Source organism: Kogia breviceps, chromosome 13 (assembly GCF_026419965.1).
Source record: "Kogia breviceps isolate mKogBre1 chromosome 13, mKogBre1 haplotype 1, whole genome shotgun sequence".
NCBI classification, from domain to species: domain Eukaryota; kingdom Metazoa; phylum Chordata; class Mammalia; order Artiodactyla; family Physeteridae; genus Kogia; species Kogia breviceps.
Window position 1 is genome coordinate 80299811 of NC_081322.1, and position 19304 is coordinate 80319114.

General features: G+C 49.2%; 1 protein-coding gene across 21 annotated transcripts in view; it reads left to right on the forward strand.

Moving 5' to 3' along the window:
- TIAM2 (TIAM Rac1 associated GEF 2) overlaps positions 1 to 19304 on the forward strand; it is a 262812-nt gene that overhangs the window by 232772 nt on the left and 10736 nt on the right. For 20 of the 21 annotated variants that reach the window (XM_067011043.1, XM_067011041.1, XM_067011042.1 and 17 more), the window contains 4 exons: positions 12231 to 12410; positions 15885 to 15953; positions 16485 to 16610; positions 17481 to 17589. In XM_067011043.1, coding sequence (XP_066867144.1) covers positions 12231 to 12410; positions 15885 to 15953; positions 16485 to 16610; positions 17481 to 17589 — 484 coding nt within the window. Of the gene's footprint in view, positions 1 to 11205; positions 12024 to 12230; positions 12411 to 15884; positions 15954 to 16484; positions 16611 to 17480; positions 17590 to 19304 lie in introns of those variants that run through there. The other variant, XM_067011055.1, reaches the window with a different exon arrangement.

Consider the following 19304-nt stretch of genomic DNA (forward strand, 5'->3'; position numbering starts at 1 on the left):
AAAATGTTGTACATTTACATTGTGTCAAGGTCACGTTGTCTCTGATGTATTTCCGTTTTACTTGAGGGTATGTCTGTCTGTGCACCCCTTCCCTAGGTCATCACCTGTTCTCCTCACCCCAGGGAAGTGTGGCTTTGGTTACTTTGTATTTAGTGGTTTGTTATTTTCTAGAAGCTTGATCACAATTGCCAAACCACTTATTGGACACGGTCGTTGCCCTAGTTTACATGTTATTACTTCCTATCTGTTATTTAGTTAATGTTAAATTTTAGAGACGGGTTGGTGGTAGAGTCTCAGCTAAATGTGTATGATGTGGGCATTGTCCCGTATGAGGTGATTGTTTTGAGACGCCCATCGGTAAGAAGCAATCCAGAGTAACGCAACAGACTGGGCTGTCACATTGCTGAAATCCAGCAAAAAATTTAACTAAAACCACAAGTCAGGGGCCACGCAGACTGTAACCGCTCCCTCGAGGCAGATCGATAGTGCTTGGCAGAGCTGGCTGGGTGTCTTCTTCCTGGGTCTTCAGTGCCTTGGTAGCTGAGAGTCCCACCCGGGGTACATCTGCATGGAGCAGAGGGTCTAGTAATATTGAATTATAATTTTTGTCAGTAATGCCTAGAGAACATCTCTCCATAAATTTATAACTTTCCTGATCTGAATGTACCTTTTAATGTTGGGTTTTCCATGGGAGCTCACTCCTTGCAGGATCTATGTAGACCTCCCCCCCAAAAAAAATCCCATCCCCAAAGGGTTAAAGAAAAAAAAGAGAACACTTGATTTGTAAATAAACTTTTGTACACTTGCTTGCTTCTGCTTTATTTGCTGTTTTTCCTGCTCTCTTTCTTTGGTATTGGGAGAAACAGTGCCGGAAAAAAAGGGCAACCTTTTATCAACAGTAAACGTGTCCTAGTAGTGTCTACCTTGTGGATTCCTACAAAAATATTTCCTAAGATAAAATTATTATATGGCAACAATAATGATATTTAGTAAGAAGACTGCTTGGGACACTGGTAGGGTTACGTGCGTTAAGAGCAACCAAGGGCAGATAACGAGATGACAGTATCCGTCTGTGCTGCCGGGAAGTCGCCCACCACCCCCACTTCCCTAGGGGCCAGGGGAGTCTGTGAGGGTGTGGAGGCCCCAGGCTCACGTTCCACAAGGGGGTAGACCAGGCCAGCTATTTAGAGCCAGCTGAGATGTAATGCTACGACCGTCTGGAAGCTGATCTAAGGCGCCCGAGGAGTATCATCAGAGAACTGGGATAGGGGCAACTGAATTGTAGTTTTCTGAGACTCTTAGAACTGCTCCCAGGGTGGAGAGCTTGGTCTGCAGCTGGGAAGCAGGTGTTGCCCTGCTTTTTCGTTTTCTAGGTAAGGCAACCAGGAACCCTTGTAGATTACAACTAGAAAGAAAATATACTTCTCGAGGTACCAGGGCAAAGAGAGAGGACTCAGCTGGGGGACAACGGGCTTAGGTAGGTGGGCAGAGCTGTCCTGGGCAGGGTCATACTCAGCCTGAGCTGTGGAACCTGAGTGTGCGGGGGGCCCCCTTTCAGGATTCAACTGTGTCGGCCTCAGTCTTCTGTTTATAGTAGAGACTCTACCTGCCCAGGAAATTGGAAGCCAACAAAGGTTTTTCAGAGCTCTAGTCTCTCCAGAATTCGATTACAATTGGTGTTGTTATTGACACATTTTTCTCTTCAAATACAGTGACGAAGATAGAAAAAATTCTCAGCTCAGTAAATTCTCAGAATATGTAGCACTTAAAGACCTTTGCTGCAAAAGCTGCTCAATAATATATTATCAATCGCCAAGAATAAAGTTAGAGGCACAACTCTTGAATAGAAATGTTGTGTTTGGAAAAATGGGCAGTAAACAAAACCAACTAGAATAATAGGGTTCAATGAAAACATAAACCACTGAAGGGAGAGTTACTGTAAATACACAAGTTTAAACCAATTTATGTGATTATCAGAACAAAAGTAGGCTGTAAGAGAAAACCAAAGGAAGAGAATTAAGAGGGAGCTAAGACCTGAGATAAATACCTATGGATAGGGAAGTGAGTTGAGGATAAGACAGAGAAGTCATAGATAGGCAAGTATGTTTCCCAAACCGTGAGTTGAAAGATACTGCTTTAGAGACTTCTTGACCTAGATAAACATATTTAGAATGAATGTTAAATGGTATAATCACAATAGACCTTAATGCCCCAAGTCACAGGAAAAGCAAACTGAATTCTCCCATGCATCAAAAAGCAACACAAAAGAAAGCGAAAACTGTTAAAGAGAATTTGAGTCACTTCTCTGAGCCCTGGATCTGAGTCAGGTGAGCACGCAGGTGTTGTTTTGTTTGGTTTTTGACACAGTTGAAAGCATATTACATAAAAGGTTTATATCTTATGGGAATTAAGATGACATCCGGAGTCTGTAGACAATTGACACGTAGAAGTCATTTTTTAAATATACACTTTACTCACTGAAAAATTTAGAATAAAATTTTATAGATTATTTCAAGTTTTAATTCAGACTGAATGTCAAAAGAGAAATTTTTTTTTTCGTTGGGCTCAGCTCTTTATCAGGGACCGGTAGGCTTTTCCTGTGAAGGGCCAGGCAGTAAATATTTTAGGCTCTGGCAGCCACTTACCTCTGCATGTCAGTGCGGAAGCAGCCATAGACCACATAGGCAGGTGGATGAGCGTGGCTGAGTTCTAATAAAACTTTATCCACAGTGACAGCAGCCAGGCTGGGTTTGGCCTGAAAGCTATAGTTTGCTGACTCCTGCTCTGAGGGTCCGCCCTTAGCTCACCTGCTTGTTTCAGAGTGGGGTCATAAGAGTCTCTTTTATACCATTTTTGCACTCAGAAGTCAAGGGAAAATTCTGGCCCACACGCATCTTCCTTGATGCGCAGGCTTGACTATACATCAGAAGTAAGCCATATCTTTCTTTCTGGGTGAAAAATGGGAAAGAGAGAAAGAACACAGTACCTGGCATAGGATCTGTTAGATAGGATGAGCCGATTTTTGTGAATTACAGAAGAGTGATATTGAAACATCCGATATTTCATGTGGAAGAAGCGCCTGCTCGTGTAGAAATGCTGCCCTAGCCCTTGAAACGTCCTTGGCTGAGAGAGCGAATCTTATTCATCCCTGAATTCAGATCAAACTCCAGTTAAATAAGGAAACCGCGCAGAAGGCAGGCAGCAGGCCTGTTTCTCACGGGCTCTGGATCGATGGCTCCCCGCCCGAGGGGTGACTCTGGCCTGGGAGCCACGGAGCCACACACATGGTGCTTCCCCTCCTCCGGGCACACAGCTCGGACCTGCCTTCCCGGGGCTGTGTCTCCCGAGGACGGGCGCGTCCTGCTTGGTACACACAGATGCCCTCTGCCTTCCCAAACGCTGCGCTCTCTCTGGACGGCCGCTCTCCAAAGGTGAAGTTCGTCTCCTTCTCTGCCCACCTGGCGAAGCTGCGGCCCGTGCCACCGGCCCTCCATAGCCTCCTCTCGTTTCGGTTTTCCCCGGAGCCCTGTGCCTCTGTCCAGACACCGTGGGGTCCACTTTTTGTCATCCGTCCGAGTCCTTGTTGCCTCTCTCTGTCCTTCCGCTCACTCTACCTGATACTCTTGCTGGAAGCTCAGAGTTTTCCTCCTTTGTATTCAAGCTGCTTCATCTCCAGCACCTAGAACAGAGCCTGGCATGGAGGAGCTGCTCAACGAAAAGTTAGTAAATAAACGGACTGTGATCTTTCTGGCCCTTCCTTCAGGGAACTCAGAGGAAGTTTCTCCTTCTACGCTTGTAAACACAACAGAACTGGGAAAATTAAACTCCCTGTGCATATTATAACTTTCATGGAGCTCCTGGCCTCTGTTGATCCCTTGCACTGTGCTAAGTAGTTTTACATGTTTCACCTCATTAAATCCTCTCAACGACCCGATGAAACACGGTGCCTGCTTTATAGGTGAGCAAACTGGGTCAGGGAGCAGTGAGTCAGGACTGGCGATCGCCGTGCCACGGTGGTCTCTCTAGAACCTGTGTGTTTAAGCCTCCCGTCGTGGAAAAAGTAACTGTCTCAGAAAGCTTCGCGCGGGGCACGCGCTGAGGTCCTTAGTGTGAGCTTCACGCCCGTGGGGGGTGATGGCAGGACAGAGCTCAGGTGACAGGTGCACACCCCACCCTCTCTAATGCCATCCCAGCTGCGCACCCTGCCACCTGCTATGAGGTGTGTACCCAAGGGTGGCAGGGGACCCCGGCACACACTCCAAGTGGGTTTCCTCTGCCGCCCCCCCCCCCGGTCCCCCGAGAGCAAGGCCTCCACCTCTGTCTCCCGCCCCATCTCCCTGTGTGACCTGACTTGGCCATGGGCCACGGCTGGGCTGGCCTTCAGTTCTTGGCCCCCTCCCCAGCCCCAGACTTTGCTTCGGGTGGGTAACCGTGTTTCCCTTGAGTCCATCCTGGCTCCCACCTTGCTCTCCCTGACCGTGCTCCGACCACAGAAAGTCACTCTGTTCCGTTCCCAGGCCCCCGTGCGCTGCTTTGGGCACCGATCGACCTTGACGGACTCGCTGCCAGCTTGTCTCCCCAGCCGAACTCGGGGGGCTGTGAGCCCCAAGGGCTGTGTCAGTCTCGCCCGTCACTGTGTCCTCCTAGAAATAGGCTGCCTCTGCCTCAGATTATTTTTGTAAAGCATCAGGAAAGGATTCCGTTAAGAAATTTCTTTGAAAAATTAAACCACTATAAAAAATGAGAAGATATAGATAAGCCAAAGATTAAAATGAAAATAACTTGAAATGCAGTGTTAACCACCGCACTTATGATATATATTATTCTGTTAGAAAAATCTATGCACATATGTTTACATGCGGTAGATATACATAAAAGTTACTTTCCAAAATTCAGACCTACCTTCTTCCCTTTCTAATAAATCATGTCCTTTTTTGGTCAACAGATGCCAGTTTCTCCCATCATTGGTAATTGCTGCATAGATTTCATTGCATTTTTGTACCATAATTTAGGTTAATCTTTGCCTTTCAACATAAAATAAGAACTCTCATCTGATACGTTTACATTTAATTTTACATTTTAAAATTTCCATTCTGCCTTTGGAAGTAGGACTGTCTGGTCTAGAAAACAAAGATTATGAGCATTTTCTCATTCTTCTTGTACCATTTTGTTAAGTATAAGAAAATCTCAGGCCATTTCTCTAGAGTTTTTAATCCAAGGATTGTATCACTATAAAGTGAATGACTGTCCCCAAATATAAAAATAATCATCTTGGGTCTGTTTGGAACCGCCCCTTCCCCCTGCCAAGGTGGTGAATACGACCCTCTTCCCCGCCTTTTCCCTCCCCCTCTGCTGAGACCCCCTAGGATAGACCAGACCCCCTTCACCTAGCCCACGGGCCCTGCCAGCCGCCTCTGAGCGCGGAGCGGAGTGCAGGCCAGGAACGCTGACCCGGCAGAGGTGGGGCAGCACGGGGTGTCTGTGGCTGCACCTGCACGTGGCCGATCCAGCTTACCTGGAATCCGGCCCGTCGTCTGTCTGTCTGCCCATTAGCCTTTCCGGGGAAGCCATTAACCCTTGGTGATCCTTCTGGATTCCCTCTGCTGGGAACATTTGGGGATAATGTCAGGTCTTTCTGTAAGTTAGAGACTTTAATGGATTACAGAGTCAATGGAGAAGAAGTCCTTTGTACAATTTTTAGATTTTTTTTTTTTATTTCCACCAAAGGGAGCGTTTCTGACTTCGTTTGCTAGGATGTGACAGCTGACTCCATAGCTGCGCTCGGCGGTGACTTACTGGTGTGATGGTGTGACCTCTCCTGCTCCAGACAGTGGGCTGGGGGGTCTGCATGAGCACAGCTGAGCACACACCAAACCACCACGCCTTTCCAGGCCTAGACTGTCCCTGAGGACAAGTGACTGTTGGCCCAGAGCCTACAGCTTTTCATTTTTTTTTCCAGCATTCTTTCTAGGGATGGTAGAAATAGTAGAATCTGGTTCTTCTGCTTGGTATCCTGGTAGGATGAGCCTCTGCAGACCTGACCCAGCCTGGGCTTCCAGCCCCGTCAGTGGCGCAGCAGAGAGCTGGTCTGTGTGAGGGAGGGAGAGGAGGACATGGTGGCAGCTGGGGGTCACATACTGTGTATGACCAGTTAACCAAGCAGTGTGGGGTACCCTTCCTTCTAGGTCCGTGTCTTGTCTGAGTCCATTACTGACTTCCCCTCTAAGTTAACCTCCTTTTCCTCTAAGCTAGGGATTCGAAAGTCGAGCACACTGCAAATGCTGTCACTTACCTTTCAGCATTTCCCTGCAAACGATTACCCCCAAATTATGCAGCACTTTTAAACCGTTTTTCTTCAGCTGAAAGTGTTTTTGGAGTCCAAGCCAGACAACAGATGCCTTTGACAAAAGAGTTTGCAGTTCCCGAGACCCCTAAGCGAGGACAGGATTGCAAACTGAGCCCGGAAAGATGGGGCAGAGCTCAGCTGCTGAGGAGGCGCAGGGCTCCTGACGGGCACTGATAATCTCACGGAGTAGCTACGAGACCTCAGTCGTCGTCCAGGAATAGTTCTGGATAATGTGATGTACTTATCCCAATTTAGGTTTCAAAACCCGCAGGGAAATGGAAAGGCCTCAGGTAGCAACGTCTTCAAAGAAGAGCAAACAGCGGAATAGTTATGCTCAGGGTAAGCCAGGCCAGGAGGAGCTGCTTGATGCTTCGGATGAAAAGCATTGAGCCAAATCAAGGTTGAAAGGGTCACCTACGGGATTCCAAGCTCGTTTGAGAAAAAGGCTCAGCCCCCGCCTTCCTCCAAAGAGAATCTGGGGCAGGGCGCTTGGTCATCCTGAGCAGTTTCATTGCCACCCCCGAGAATTGGGGCTCCTGAAAAGGAGACACATTGCAGCCCTAATACAGGGAAGCAGGTGTCCGTATTCACACGTTTAAGACACAGAAACAAAGATAACACTGTTTTAGATGTCTTTCCCTGCCAGCTTTATCAAGGTATAGTTAACAATGAAAGATTATGTATATTTAAGGTGTACAACTTGATTTGATATACGTTGTGATGATTATCACGGTCAAGTTAATTAACACACCCATCACCTCACATAGTTACTTTTTGTTTGTTTGGGGGGAGAACACGGAAGAGCGACTTAATTCAGAGGTCCTGAGTGAGAGGTTCCTCATCTATAAATGAGATCAACTCATTTTCAAGCAGGGATCAGCCTTGGTGAAAACTTAGAAGCCTGAAAAAAATTCTTGTGGGTCAGTATCACTACTTTTTCATATAGCACAGCTTTAGGGAAATCTGTTTTCAGTAAATTGTTTTTTTTCTTTTTATTTATTTATTTTTTAACATCTTTATTGGAGTATAATTGCTTTACAGTGGTGTGTTAGTTTCTGCTACACATATACACATGTTCCCATATCTCTTCCCTCTTGCGTCTCCCTCCCTCCCACCCTCCCGATCCCACCCCTCTAGGTGGTGTTTTCATTAAATTTTAGAAATGTCTTCGTGAAGGAAAGATCTGTTTGACGCTCTCTTATAAAAGGCAAGGCCCCCAATGAACGCAGCGTTCTCAGCATTGATCACTACAAACTGGGAAATACCAGTCTGAGTTTCAAGTTCCAGTGTGTTTTTTGTTCTGCACAGGCACACACTGTCCGGCTACTGAATCCGCATGCACGCCCAGCCCTCATTTGTGAGCATCTGTCTCTTGCTTTAAAAGCAGCATCCCTGGGGCTGGAGGGGAGTGGGGGTTGGCCTAACAGAAGTCACAGCTGTGTGCAGATGTGGGGAGCTGCATTTGCTTCCCTGAGCAGAGACGGCCTCCAGAGGCCGGTGGCTGCATCCCGGGCGCGCCTGGGGTGTGTCTGGATTCTCCTGGGGCCGGGGGAGCCCTGACGGCACCGTAGGCGGAGGCAGCCAGAGGAGCAAGCCTGTTTGGCCCATGCTCTGCCAGGTACCCAGGGAGTGGTGGGCACTGCACAGACGGCTAGAGAGTAGGGGGTCCTGTGCCATCAGGTGCTGCCTTCGCACTCGGCACCTGTAGTCTCAGCCGGTAGCATCGTCAGGACCGAATGCCTGATAGTTCTAGGAGAACACCGCCCCCTGGGTTTGTCTTGTATACAGCAAGCACTCAACAAATCCAAGTTCCCCTTTCGCCGTGGTCCAAATGGCAATTTGAGGGGTTACTTGATGGGCTAGGTAGCGCTTCCTCTCTCCCATCAATAAGGAAATTGAAGGTGCAGAAATGAGTCTTGCCCAGCGCACGCGGAGGACTGGGGGCGGAGCCAGGGCTAGAACTCAGCGCCTCTCAGTGTTGTCTGTGCTTTGCACCGCCACCACCACGCGTACGTGTGAAAATATCCCAACCGAAGTAGTCGCTGTTCCTAGAAATTGCTTATCAGATACACCCAGAATTCTACCTTCAGCAGTTCAATTTTATATCCATCTCTAAGAACTGGAGGAAATGAAATATAACCAACCAAGTGACTCTTCCAGAAACGATCTAAAAACATAGTTGCAATTACTCTTCTCCTTTTAGTGGCTCTGCCTTGTTGATCCCAGGTAATCCTGACAACCTTCCCTAGACAGCAGCTAAGGTGACTTTGTAGCACTTGAGCACTTCATTATGAGGGCTACCTTCAAAAGTACATTTGCCCTGAGACTCTCAGCTAACATTTACTTTTCCAACTTAATCTTACCAGAAGCGTTCTCAACATGAATTCTGCTTTTCTAAAATGGCAAGATACTTTATTTTTTAAATCTCGTTCTTTTAACACTGCATTGTTAGGTGTGATTTTTGACATCCCAGCAAGGCAAAGCTGCAGTCTCACCAGCTGCCATTTCACTTATGGTGCGTTTTGTCAGATCTTATTTTATACAGTATATGTGAGCTATTAATTTGGATTCTACAGCCCTGGAAACTGTTGCTTTTCAGGATTGCAAAATAGCATTGTCTGAGCTTGTGGTGCAAATACCAGTATAGAGATTTCAAATAAGTTTGAGAGTCTCAGTATTATTATCTTGGGCTGTTTGACTGTTAGTGGAGCCAAACCCAGAACACCAGGCGCACAGGTGTGATTCTGTCTATTTCCTCTTATCTTGTGAGCTCAGTCCACACACCTTTTACGTGGCTGTCCTGTGGTACAGACCCTGGGGACAGCATGATCTTCCCAGAAACTGCAAGCAGAATGCTCGCTCTACTGATGGGTAGACCAGTAGTTCTCGTGTGAGTCAACACAGCGGCATGCGTGGAGCCCCAAAGATTCTGATTCAGTTGGTCCAGCCATGGGTGTTTTTAATAGCTCCTCCCAGACAGCAAACGTGTGACCTGGGTTGAAGTCTAGTGGGGAGCAGGAGGAGGAGGAGAGAATTGGGGCTGGTTTGGTTATATTCCCTCATGCGTCATCATGAGGCTCATGTCCTAGAAGAGGAGGGAAGCCACCTTTTGGCTGCACCGCTCTGTTTGGCTTTTGCTGTGTCATCAGGCTTCTAGGGCATGACCGAATGGTTTGGAGTTTCTTCTGTAATGAATCATGAGATTTGGTTGTTTCAAACATGTTAGGAGACATTTTGATAGGTCAAGTTGCATTCTAATTGGTGCTTTAAGATACACGTCTTTTTTTTTTTTTTAATTATTTTTGGCTGCATTGGGTCTTCGTTGCTGCGCGCGGGCTTTCTCTAGTTGCGGCGAGCGGGGGCTACTCTTCATTGCGGGCTTCTCACTGCAGTGGCTTCTCTCATTGCAGGGCACGGGCTCTAGAGCGCAGGCTCAGTAGTTGTGGTGCACGGGCTTAGTTGCTCCTCCGCGGCATGTGGGATCCTCCCGGACCGGGGCGCGAACCTGTGGCCCGTGCATTGGCAGGCGGACTCTCAACCACTGCGCCACCAGGGAAGCCCCACGTCTGTTTTCTTGTTCTTTGAAACTTTACTCTGAATGAACATCTTCTGATAGGCATTACCAGCAATATGCTAGTGTTATAGTTAAGGATAAAAACAAGGGGATAATATGTGTACTTAAGGAGGCTCATTAGTGCCTACACATGCTTTAACTGTTTTAGAAGTAAATTACTTCAGATGTGTCTGTGTGTCTAGTTGGAAGTTCAGTATCTGTTACATGGTTGATTTGACTTTTGCACCAAGATTAATGTCAAAATACAGGAGAAGCGATTGTATGAAGTAGGCCAGCAGTCTGGGAGTTCTCATCGTAGACATCTGCGGGGGCCCCGCTCTCGTCCCCCCGCCTTGAGTTGGGCTCTTTATGTTACTGGGCTTCTCCTTCCACCACCACCGTCACCCTCCCCCCGCCGCCTTTGGCTCATTCTGTGGTTCTCCCTTGACACACGCTCCTTCCAGGACCAGTTACAATCCACTCTTCACTGAAGCCTTCCAGACAGCCTGTTCCAACACGACGCTCCCATTCGTCGAACGTGTGTCACATTTCTCGTTTGTTCTACACAGACTCGTGTTGGTTTCCAGTCTGCCGTAGGCTGTGCATTGGTGTTTCTTGGCAAGTCTTATCTCCTTGTGCAGGCGCCGGTTTCTGTTTCTTTGGAGACAGAGCAGGTCCTCCATTGGTTGCCACCAGATTGAATCGAAAGTCTAGCCAGAAGATCACTGCTAAGTGTCAGTGTTGTCTGTTTCCATCGTATGAAGACACTGTGTTGAGGAAAGGCGGGTGGGGCGTAGAACAGGGTAGGAGAGCAGAAGGGAGGGCAGGTGTCCTACTTTTACTCGGAGGCACTTCAGTGTGTCAGGTGACAGCTTTTGTAACAGGCCGGCCACTGAGGTTGAGCCATGTGCTGTGTGAGTTGTTAGTGTTTTGAAATATCCAAGCAAAGAAAATGAATTCAGTGAGAATGAAGAGGTGCTTCTGACTGGTGCAGCTTTCTACCCGAGACAGCGTGATGGAGCTCGGGCGTGGAGACATCTAGCTGAAGAAAGGAGAGTTTTAGTTGAGGGACAGAAAGTTGCCAAAGATGGGTGGATATTGGTCATTCGTCTTGGGACCAAGCTGCTCTGTTATTCAATAATCACGTCAGTGCAACGGAGGCGGACTCAGCCCTGAGCACCGGGAGGCGATGACAAAGGCAGGACCCTGCCCTTGACTGGCTCACAGGCTGATGGGGGGTGAGATGGGATGGAACCCTGTGTGTGGGAGGAATGGAGAGAAAGAGAAATAAAAAGGATACTTTGAGTGTAATCTGATAATGCTCCAGGCGGGTAGAGGCACAGAGGAGGAGACACATTTGAGATCTTAAACCATCAGCCTGAGGCAGGAGTGTACAGATGGGTCCTCCTGGAGAAGGCTTTTCATGCCGTGCTTAAATCTAAGCAGGAACTTGCACAGAAGGCTGCTCGTCCCCGCAGACATTCCCCGCTGCTGCTTGTCCTCTAACCTGTGTGACTCTGTTCCCACGACCTGGAATGAGAAGCCTCCCTTCCCCCACGTCCTGGGACTGACACGTGTCTGCTTCCTGCTAAGAACCTGCTCAAGTCTCCCTCCTCCGTGGAGGTTCCCGCGGAGCCTCACAGGCTTCCTGTGTCATCTGCTTCCCTTCTGTGCCCTCCACTGGGCTCGGCACCCCTTCAGCGTGGGGACCTTATCTTTCCTACGCATCCTGCCCTCTGCTACCCTTCCCAGCTGATGGCGCAGCTCAAACTCTCACTCCTAACGCTGCAACTTGGCCTGAGGCTGCAGAGCTCCGGGGCTGGACTTGGGGGCCGATCTACGCCCCTTGTGGCCAGGCCATCCTAAAACTGCTGCCCTGCTGCCCCGGTCCCGAGTCTCTCAGGGCCGTTTAGTGTGGGAACTGAACTCTGTTAGGCCAGCCATCGAGGGGACAGAGTGGACCAGATGAGTCTGTCTCTCATTGTGCTGTCACAGAGCCATGACCTTGATTTTAGAGCAACCGCAACTGTATTGCAGAGGGTTAGCTCTGTGCCTTGTTCTCTAGTCTCAGCACTAAAGAAGCATCTGTCCAACAGCTACTGTGAAAGCGAAAGAGCATCATGGGTAAGTACTGAACAAGTGTGAGTTCATATCTTCCCGACCCGAACCTTGAATGGTAGCCAGCGTCGTTTGAGATGAATGAAGCCGGATGCCCTAGATAAATGCCCCGTGAGACTCCCGAGAGGGCGCTGGGCGAAGAGAGCGCCCCTGTGTCTCTGGTGGCCTGTTGATGATGACGGACAACGTCCTGTGCCTCTTGTTCCCTCCCAGAGTGCTGAGCAGATCGCCGCGCTCTGTAGGAGTTACAGCGACACCCAGACCGACGGCATGGAAGGACCGAGGGAGAGTCAGGAGCCGCCTCCGAGGCCGCCGGCTCGCCACCTCTCGGATGCAGATCGCCTCCGAAAAGTCATCCAGGAGCTCATGGACACAGAGAAGTCCTATGTGAAGGTAACAGAAGGCGCTGTCACGATTTCCTGCTCCCCTCCCGTGACAGCTAAGCTGTATGTATGTTGGCAGGGGTCTCCAGGTATCTGCCGGGGGACCCTGCTGCTCACAAGGCAGACGCCTGCTCCTTGAAGTGGCGAGTTGCTTGCTGAAGGGGAGGGCGAGAGGACAGACAAGCTGAGAGGCCTTTGCAAAAATTAGATTCCCCGGTCGTTTTGTTAACCAAGGTAGCTTTCACTATGGAAACAGATGTTCTGGTTTGTCATTTGCAATCTGTGGGAAGGGAGCCCGTACCGGTTTAGGGAAAGGGGGAACGGAGATCACTTTAGGTGTTGAGGAACCAGGGAACAGCTTGTCTGCAAGCAGCTGCCGGAACGGGCTCCGGAGGGCAGGCGGTCACCGCGCAGGACAGGAGCCCCCGCGGTGGAGGTGCCGGGCATGTCGCAGGCGTCCCCAGCCATCACCCGGAGCAGCGGCCGAACCTTTCACTACCCGGGGAGTTCATTTATTCATCTCAGAGGCTTCACTTAGTAGTTTGAGAAACACTTTACAAAAAAAAGCAGGTGCCTGGGAAGACGGAGTTCTTTTGCTTTAAGTATTTGCTGACGGTTTGGAATGGTTTTAAAGTCATCGGCCAGTTGCTGGCAGCGGTGTCGGAGCTGAGAGTCCAGGCCTGGCCTTGCCTTCACCTGTGGCAGTGGCCTTGGGCGGCTCCCTCCAAGCCCCTCATCTGGGGTCTGAGACAGGGGTGCTCTTGTTCTAGCTCTAACACACTGTGTCCGCGAATTAAGCCTTGACACGCGCACACACACACGGCTCTCACCTTCCTTCTCCACAAGACTTATCTGAGCTTCCCCTTTTGTTAACATCACTGTCATTTTATCTGAACTTTGCCGTAAGCCTCATTCACAGGCAGCCCGGGAGGATTACCTATAGCCTCTTCTCTTGGCCCCGTAGGGGAGAAAGGAAAACTGCAGAGACGGCAGATTCATTTCAGTTCCCAGGGTGTCTTTTCCTGCATCGAATGTGGGGAGATGAAGTGAACATCCAGGGCTTCCGACAGTGACCTTGCCCAGCAGCTCTGTGTGCTGCGGCGGCAGCAGGGTCGAGGGCGTGGCTGGGAGCGGAATCCAAGTCCCTTGTTATTTTTGTCACTGCTCTCGTTGTATCTTACTGTTAGACCACTTTGAACGGGAGGGTCCCTGCATCGTGACGCTGGTCTAGGACTGAGATGGATGCTCTGGGCGAAGTGCATACAAAGGATGGCTCTCCTTCTCTCCGCGAGAGTGCCCTTTGTCTCCTTGGGGCCTCCGTGTTGCGGCTCTGGCTCCGCGGCTCAGCGAGGCCTCCCTTGGTGTGTCACTGCTCCTGGGTGGCAGTGACCGGTATAGAGAGTGACCACAGCCCACCTCTGCCTCTGACAAAATAGCCAGCGCCTGGTGCCTATGGTGATTCACACACACACACACACACACACATCACACACCACACCACACCCACACACACACACCACACACACACCACACACACACATCACACACCCACACACACCACACCCACACCACACACACACATCACACACCCACACACACCACACACACACCACACACACCACACACACACACCACACACACACCACACACACCACACACCCCCCACACCCCCCACACACACACCACACACACACACACCACACACCACACACACACCACACACACACACCACACACCCACACACACCACACACACACCACACACACACACACCACACACACACACCACACACACACCACACACACACCACACACACACCACACACACCACACACACACACCACACACACACCACACACACCACACACACCACACACCCCCCACACACACACACCACACACACCACACACCCCACACACACACACACCACACACACACACCACACACACACACACCACACACACACACCACACACACACCACAAACCCACACACACCACACACACACCACACACACACACACCACACACACACACCACACACACACCACACACACACACACCACACACACACACCACACACACACCACACACACACACACCACACACACACACACACACCACACACCACACACACCACACACACACACACCACACACATCCCCCCCACACCACACACACACACACCACACACACACACCACACACATCCCCCCACACCACACACACACACACACACACCACACCACACACACACACACCACACACATCCCCCCCACACCACACACACACACCACACACACACCCCCACATACCACACACACACACACCACACACACAACCCTCCCACACACACCACACACACACACACCACACACACACACACCCCTTTTTCATTTTTTAATTTCCTTTTGTTGCTGACTTTCAACATGGACTTTTACTTGTTCCGTAACCTGGACCTCTGCACATGACTTGGCGTTTTCAGCATTCATGTGTTTCCTGAGATGAGATTCCGTGACTTCTCACCTCTCCCTGCTCTGCAGCCGCCGCCGTGGGGTCTGGGGAGGTCGGGAAGGCCAGGGCGGATTTGATTGTGAAGCACTCGGTGTCACGGGCCTGTCCACTTGCTCTCGGGACCTACACCACAAGGCTCTGGAGGCTTCTGGCTTTACCAAGCTCTCCAGAGCTGGATTTCTCCACTGTAAAATGAGGCAGACGTAGTCACCTACTTCTCATAGTTTGGGATTCAGAATTCTTCGGAATAAATGAAACAAGAAAAAGAAATCTTTTCTATCACTAAATTATATCCTGATCTTGGCTTCAAATTATTTTAAAGAAACCTTTATCTAAAGAGTTTTGTAAATACAGTCAACTCCCGCTATTCTGTACTGTTGGAGCCCAGTTTACTGGCGATTCAAAGATGGCCTAGACTGTAAACATTATGACTGCTCACCTTCAGAAATGTTTTCTTGCATTTGAGCACGGGAGTTTGAAATTCTGCTCACGCGTCAGCCCCGAAGCTGAAGAGCTCTCCAGATCTTGTCCTGTCCGTGTCAGCTCAGCTGTCCATGCTGGAGCTGTCGCCTTGCTCTTTGAGGCAGAGAAGGAAGCCAGGTCGGCCAGCGGACGTGGCCACACCTGACCACAGAGGTACCTGGCTAGAACTCACTTCTCTGAAGGGATGTGAGTGTTCCTGCTGCAGCAGCCGAAAGGAAGATCCTGGTTCTGCCAATAAGATATCCACATACGCAGAGTAGGTGATCGAGCTATAAAGAAAAACGTGGAATCCAGATGCTGTGGTCGTATTGTGTTGTTAACCTCTCTGAATTAACCTCTCTGAGCAGGAACCACCACTTTCAGGGCCAAGCGTTTCAACCAGACATAATCTTCATTGCTCCTAATGCGAGTCTGGGCTGCAGCCCGGGCTGCTGGAAATGCTTGGGTATTTTGGAGGCTTAAGGGTTAAAGACTCTCTTCTGTCTTTTCAGGATCTGAGCTGCCTCTTTGACTTATACTTGGAGCCACTTCAGAGCGAGACCTTTCTTACCCAAGATGAGGTAAATACCTTCCCTTAGTCTGTTGACCCATACGTTGGTCTCCGCTTGCCTTTTAGCAGACCTAGATTTTATCTACTGATCCGCAAAGAACATTTGAGACTTCAGGATCTTCAGAGAGACCCAAGCGCGGCCTCCTTCAAAGCCATCTATGTGGCCTCCATCCCGTGACACACGGTGGCAAGAGTTATAAATGACCATGCCCCTTTTCCAGTAGCAGGTGTCCCCCAAATTACTCTTTAATACATGACTTTTTAATGTTAAATCACAGCAATTAGTTCTTTCCATTTCCCCCCCAGTTTGAATTCTGAAAACTTGACATCCACTTCAAATTATTTTAGTATTACAGGGACCGGGGCAGTAAAAGTCTCTGTGTATGAGCTATATCCCCTACTGAATATGCCGTCTTCTTCAAAGCCTTCACTTCTGTCTTCTTGGTGAATGACTTGTGATTCATTTGTGAATCTGGGACTTAGAGTGGTAGCTAGGTCTTCGTCGCTAATACCCTCTTTTCAAATTCTGATCTTCATGTAGATGGAGTCACTTTTTGGAAGTTTGCCAGAGATGCTTGAATTTCAAAAGGTATTTCTGGAGACTCTGGAGGATGGGATTTCAGCATCATCTGACTTTAACATACTTGAAACCCCCTCGCAGTTTAGAGTAAGTATTTTAGACTTAGGTTTAAAGCAAACATAGGTGGGAACAGTGCACAATTCTCCCTTTGAAGAGAAAGTATTGTCCATTGACTATTGAAAAGATAAGTGTAGCGCTCTCGTTGCATGGCTTCCCTCTGGCAGGTGGTAAAAGAAGGCTCCATTTCTCCCTAGAGTAAATGCTCTGCGACTCAGACGTCTGGGCAGCACAGCTTTTATGGAGTCTGCCTGCTGTTGACATGCATGCTCCTTACTCAGCTCTACAGAAGGATCTGTAAGGCGATTGCTTCTGAGGCAAGAGCACCTACTGCATCCGATTCTGCATCTCTGTGGTCACGTGACACTGGGCGGAAAGCCTAGGTTTTCACTGGTTCTGAGAGAGCCTCCTCTTCTATGGAGCCCTGCCTCCAGTGTGGCCATCGGTGACGGGCAAGAGGTCCCTCCAGGGAAGGACAAGCGGAAGGCAGTAGAAAGGGACCAAGGAAGTACGTAGCAGGCATCATGTGTCCCAAGTAATGCAGAGTCGGCTTTATTAATTAGCCTCGCAGATTATTTATATCCCACCCTGTCAGAGGTATTTTTTTATAGAACTTTCTTTCTTGGCCTTGACTGTGCACTGGGTCAGTAGGCTCTGCTGCCAGAAGCTTTTCAGCCAAACTGAAGCTCTGCTAGAGGGACGCCCGGGCTGGTCGCCATCTACTGGGCAAATGGGGCCACCCTGGGCTGCTTTCAGTCAGTGCCTTCCCGGAGGCGTGAGTGCTCTGGCGTCCGAAAGACAAGTGCCGTGGAGACGGCAAAGCGGTCAGACACCTTGCCAGAGCCATAGACAGACATCGATTAAACCACGCCTGATGTAACTTTTCCTCTTTCCTTCTAGAAACTACTGTTTTCCCTTGGAGGCTCTTTCCTTTATTATGCGGACCACTTTAAACTGTATAGCGGATTCTGTGCTAATCATATTAAAGTACAGAAGGTTCTAGAGAGGGGTAAGTTGCTCATACATTTTATAGCTATACTTTTGAAATTGTAGTTGTTAATAAAATCCCACACGCGGCAACGAAGTTCCTGTGTGCTGCAACTACAGACCCAGCACAGCCAAATAAATAAATGATTTTTTTTTTTTCTAAAAAGAGTAAATTTGTATTCAGGTAGGGAGAAGTGTAATTTTAATGGATTATGCTCCACTGTTGGCCTTGAAATTGACAAACGTTAAGTCTTCAGTTTATTTCAGTGTACTGGTGACAGTGAATGTGCGTACCGAACAGCAGAGCTGTTGCTTTGCTATGTGTCACTTTGCTGTTAAATTGCATCTGGATTCTTTTTTCACCAAATGCCTTGCTCTGAAAACTTTTAACCAACCATATAAGCCGCTGGAGGGGGTAGAAAGCAATGTCTGCCATTTTCTTTCTTTCTTTCTTTTTAAAATTAATAATTAATTTATTTTTATTTTTGGCTGCGTTGGGTCTGCGTGCGGGCTGTCCAGTTGCGGCGAGCGGGGGCTTCTCTTGTTGTGGAGCGCGGGCTCTAGAGCGCGGGCTCAGTTGCTCCGCGGCACGTGGGATCTTCCCGGACCAGGGCTCGAACCCGTGTCCCCTGCATCGGCAGCAGGCGGATTCTTCACCACTGCGCCACCAGGGAAGTCCCTTCTTTCCTTCCTGTTAACCTTCTTCTTAAGCCCGAGGATCCACTGCAAACAACCACCACCAAACAGCAACCACTAAACTCGCAAGAAGTGTGTTAACTAAAATCAAAGCCTCTCTGGTGAAATGGGTGCTCATCACAGGCCATATTCTGTCACGGAAGTACCTTTCGTCTCTCCACACTGTTCTCATCTTCTTTTATTGACTTTAAGTGAACATTTTTATTGTTTTGAAGTCCGAGTGGACCTGGGTGACCAACCTGCATTGCTCTTCCCCTCACGTCAACAGCAGACGTTCCTCTGTGGAGCCAGCGAGATCGACGCCTGAGCTTTGCTGCCGACTTGCAGTGGGTCCGCTTGGGGGCAGGTGGCCGCCGCGCTGACCTGCCGGGGCTTTCAGTGACGGGCCGGCCACTCAGCCCATCCTGGGAAGTGCATTCAGAGCTTTGATGGCAGCAGGGACCCTGTCCAGGGGTCGGAGTGTTGGAGGGGGTTTTTGTGCTGCGGTCACCGTCACTGTTGTCATCAACCCAGCGTTTAAGCTATTCCTGTAACGACCTGTTGACAAAAATAATCAGTAAACAGTCTGTAATAGGAGGAGAAGAGAGTTTTCTGTGAGCCAGACTGAGGAGTGTAGCCCAGAAGACAGCTTCTCGGATGACTCAGAGGATCTGCTCCAGAGAAGCAGGGTTCCCAGCACAGTTTCACGTCTTGTCGGAACAAAGAACATCAAACGAGTCAGGGATACGTTCCTTCCAAGATTTCAGGAAAACCAGACCAGCACGTACACAGCCAGTCAGTGTGGCCTTGGCACCTGGGAAGGAAGTCTTATCACGGAAGGAGGACCAGCCCTGGCATCCCAGGAAGGGGGGAGGCACTTCGTCTTTAATTTTTAACGTGGACATTCTTGACTTCTGGTCAATGCACCCTTTTCTTTAATAATTAAAGCAGATGTACAGTGTATGTTTGATAGGCCACCAACAGGCTGTTTTAGTTACATTAAATTCAAGTTAACTCGTGTATAAGCCGGAATGACTTCCCCAGACCTCAACAGGTGAACAT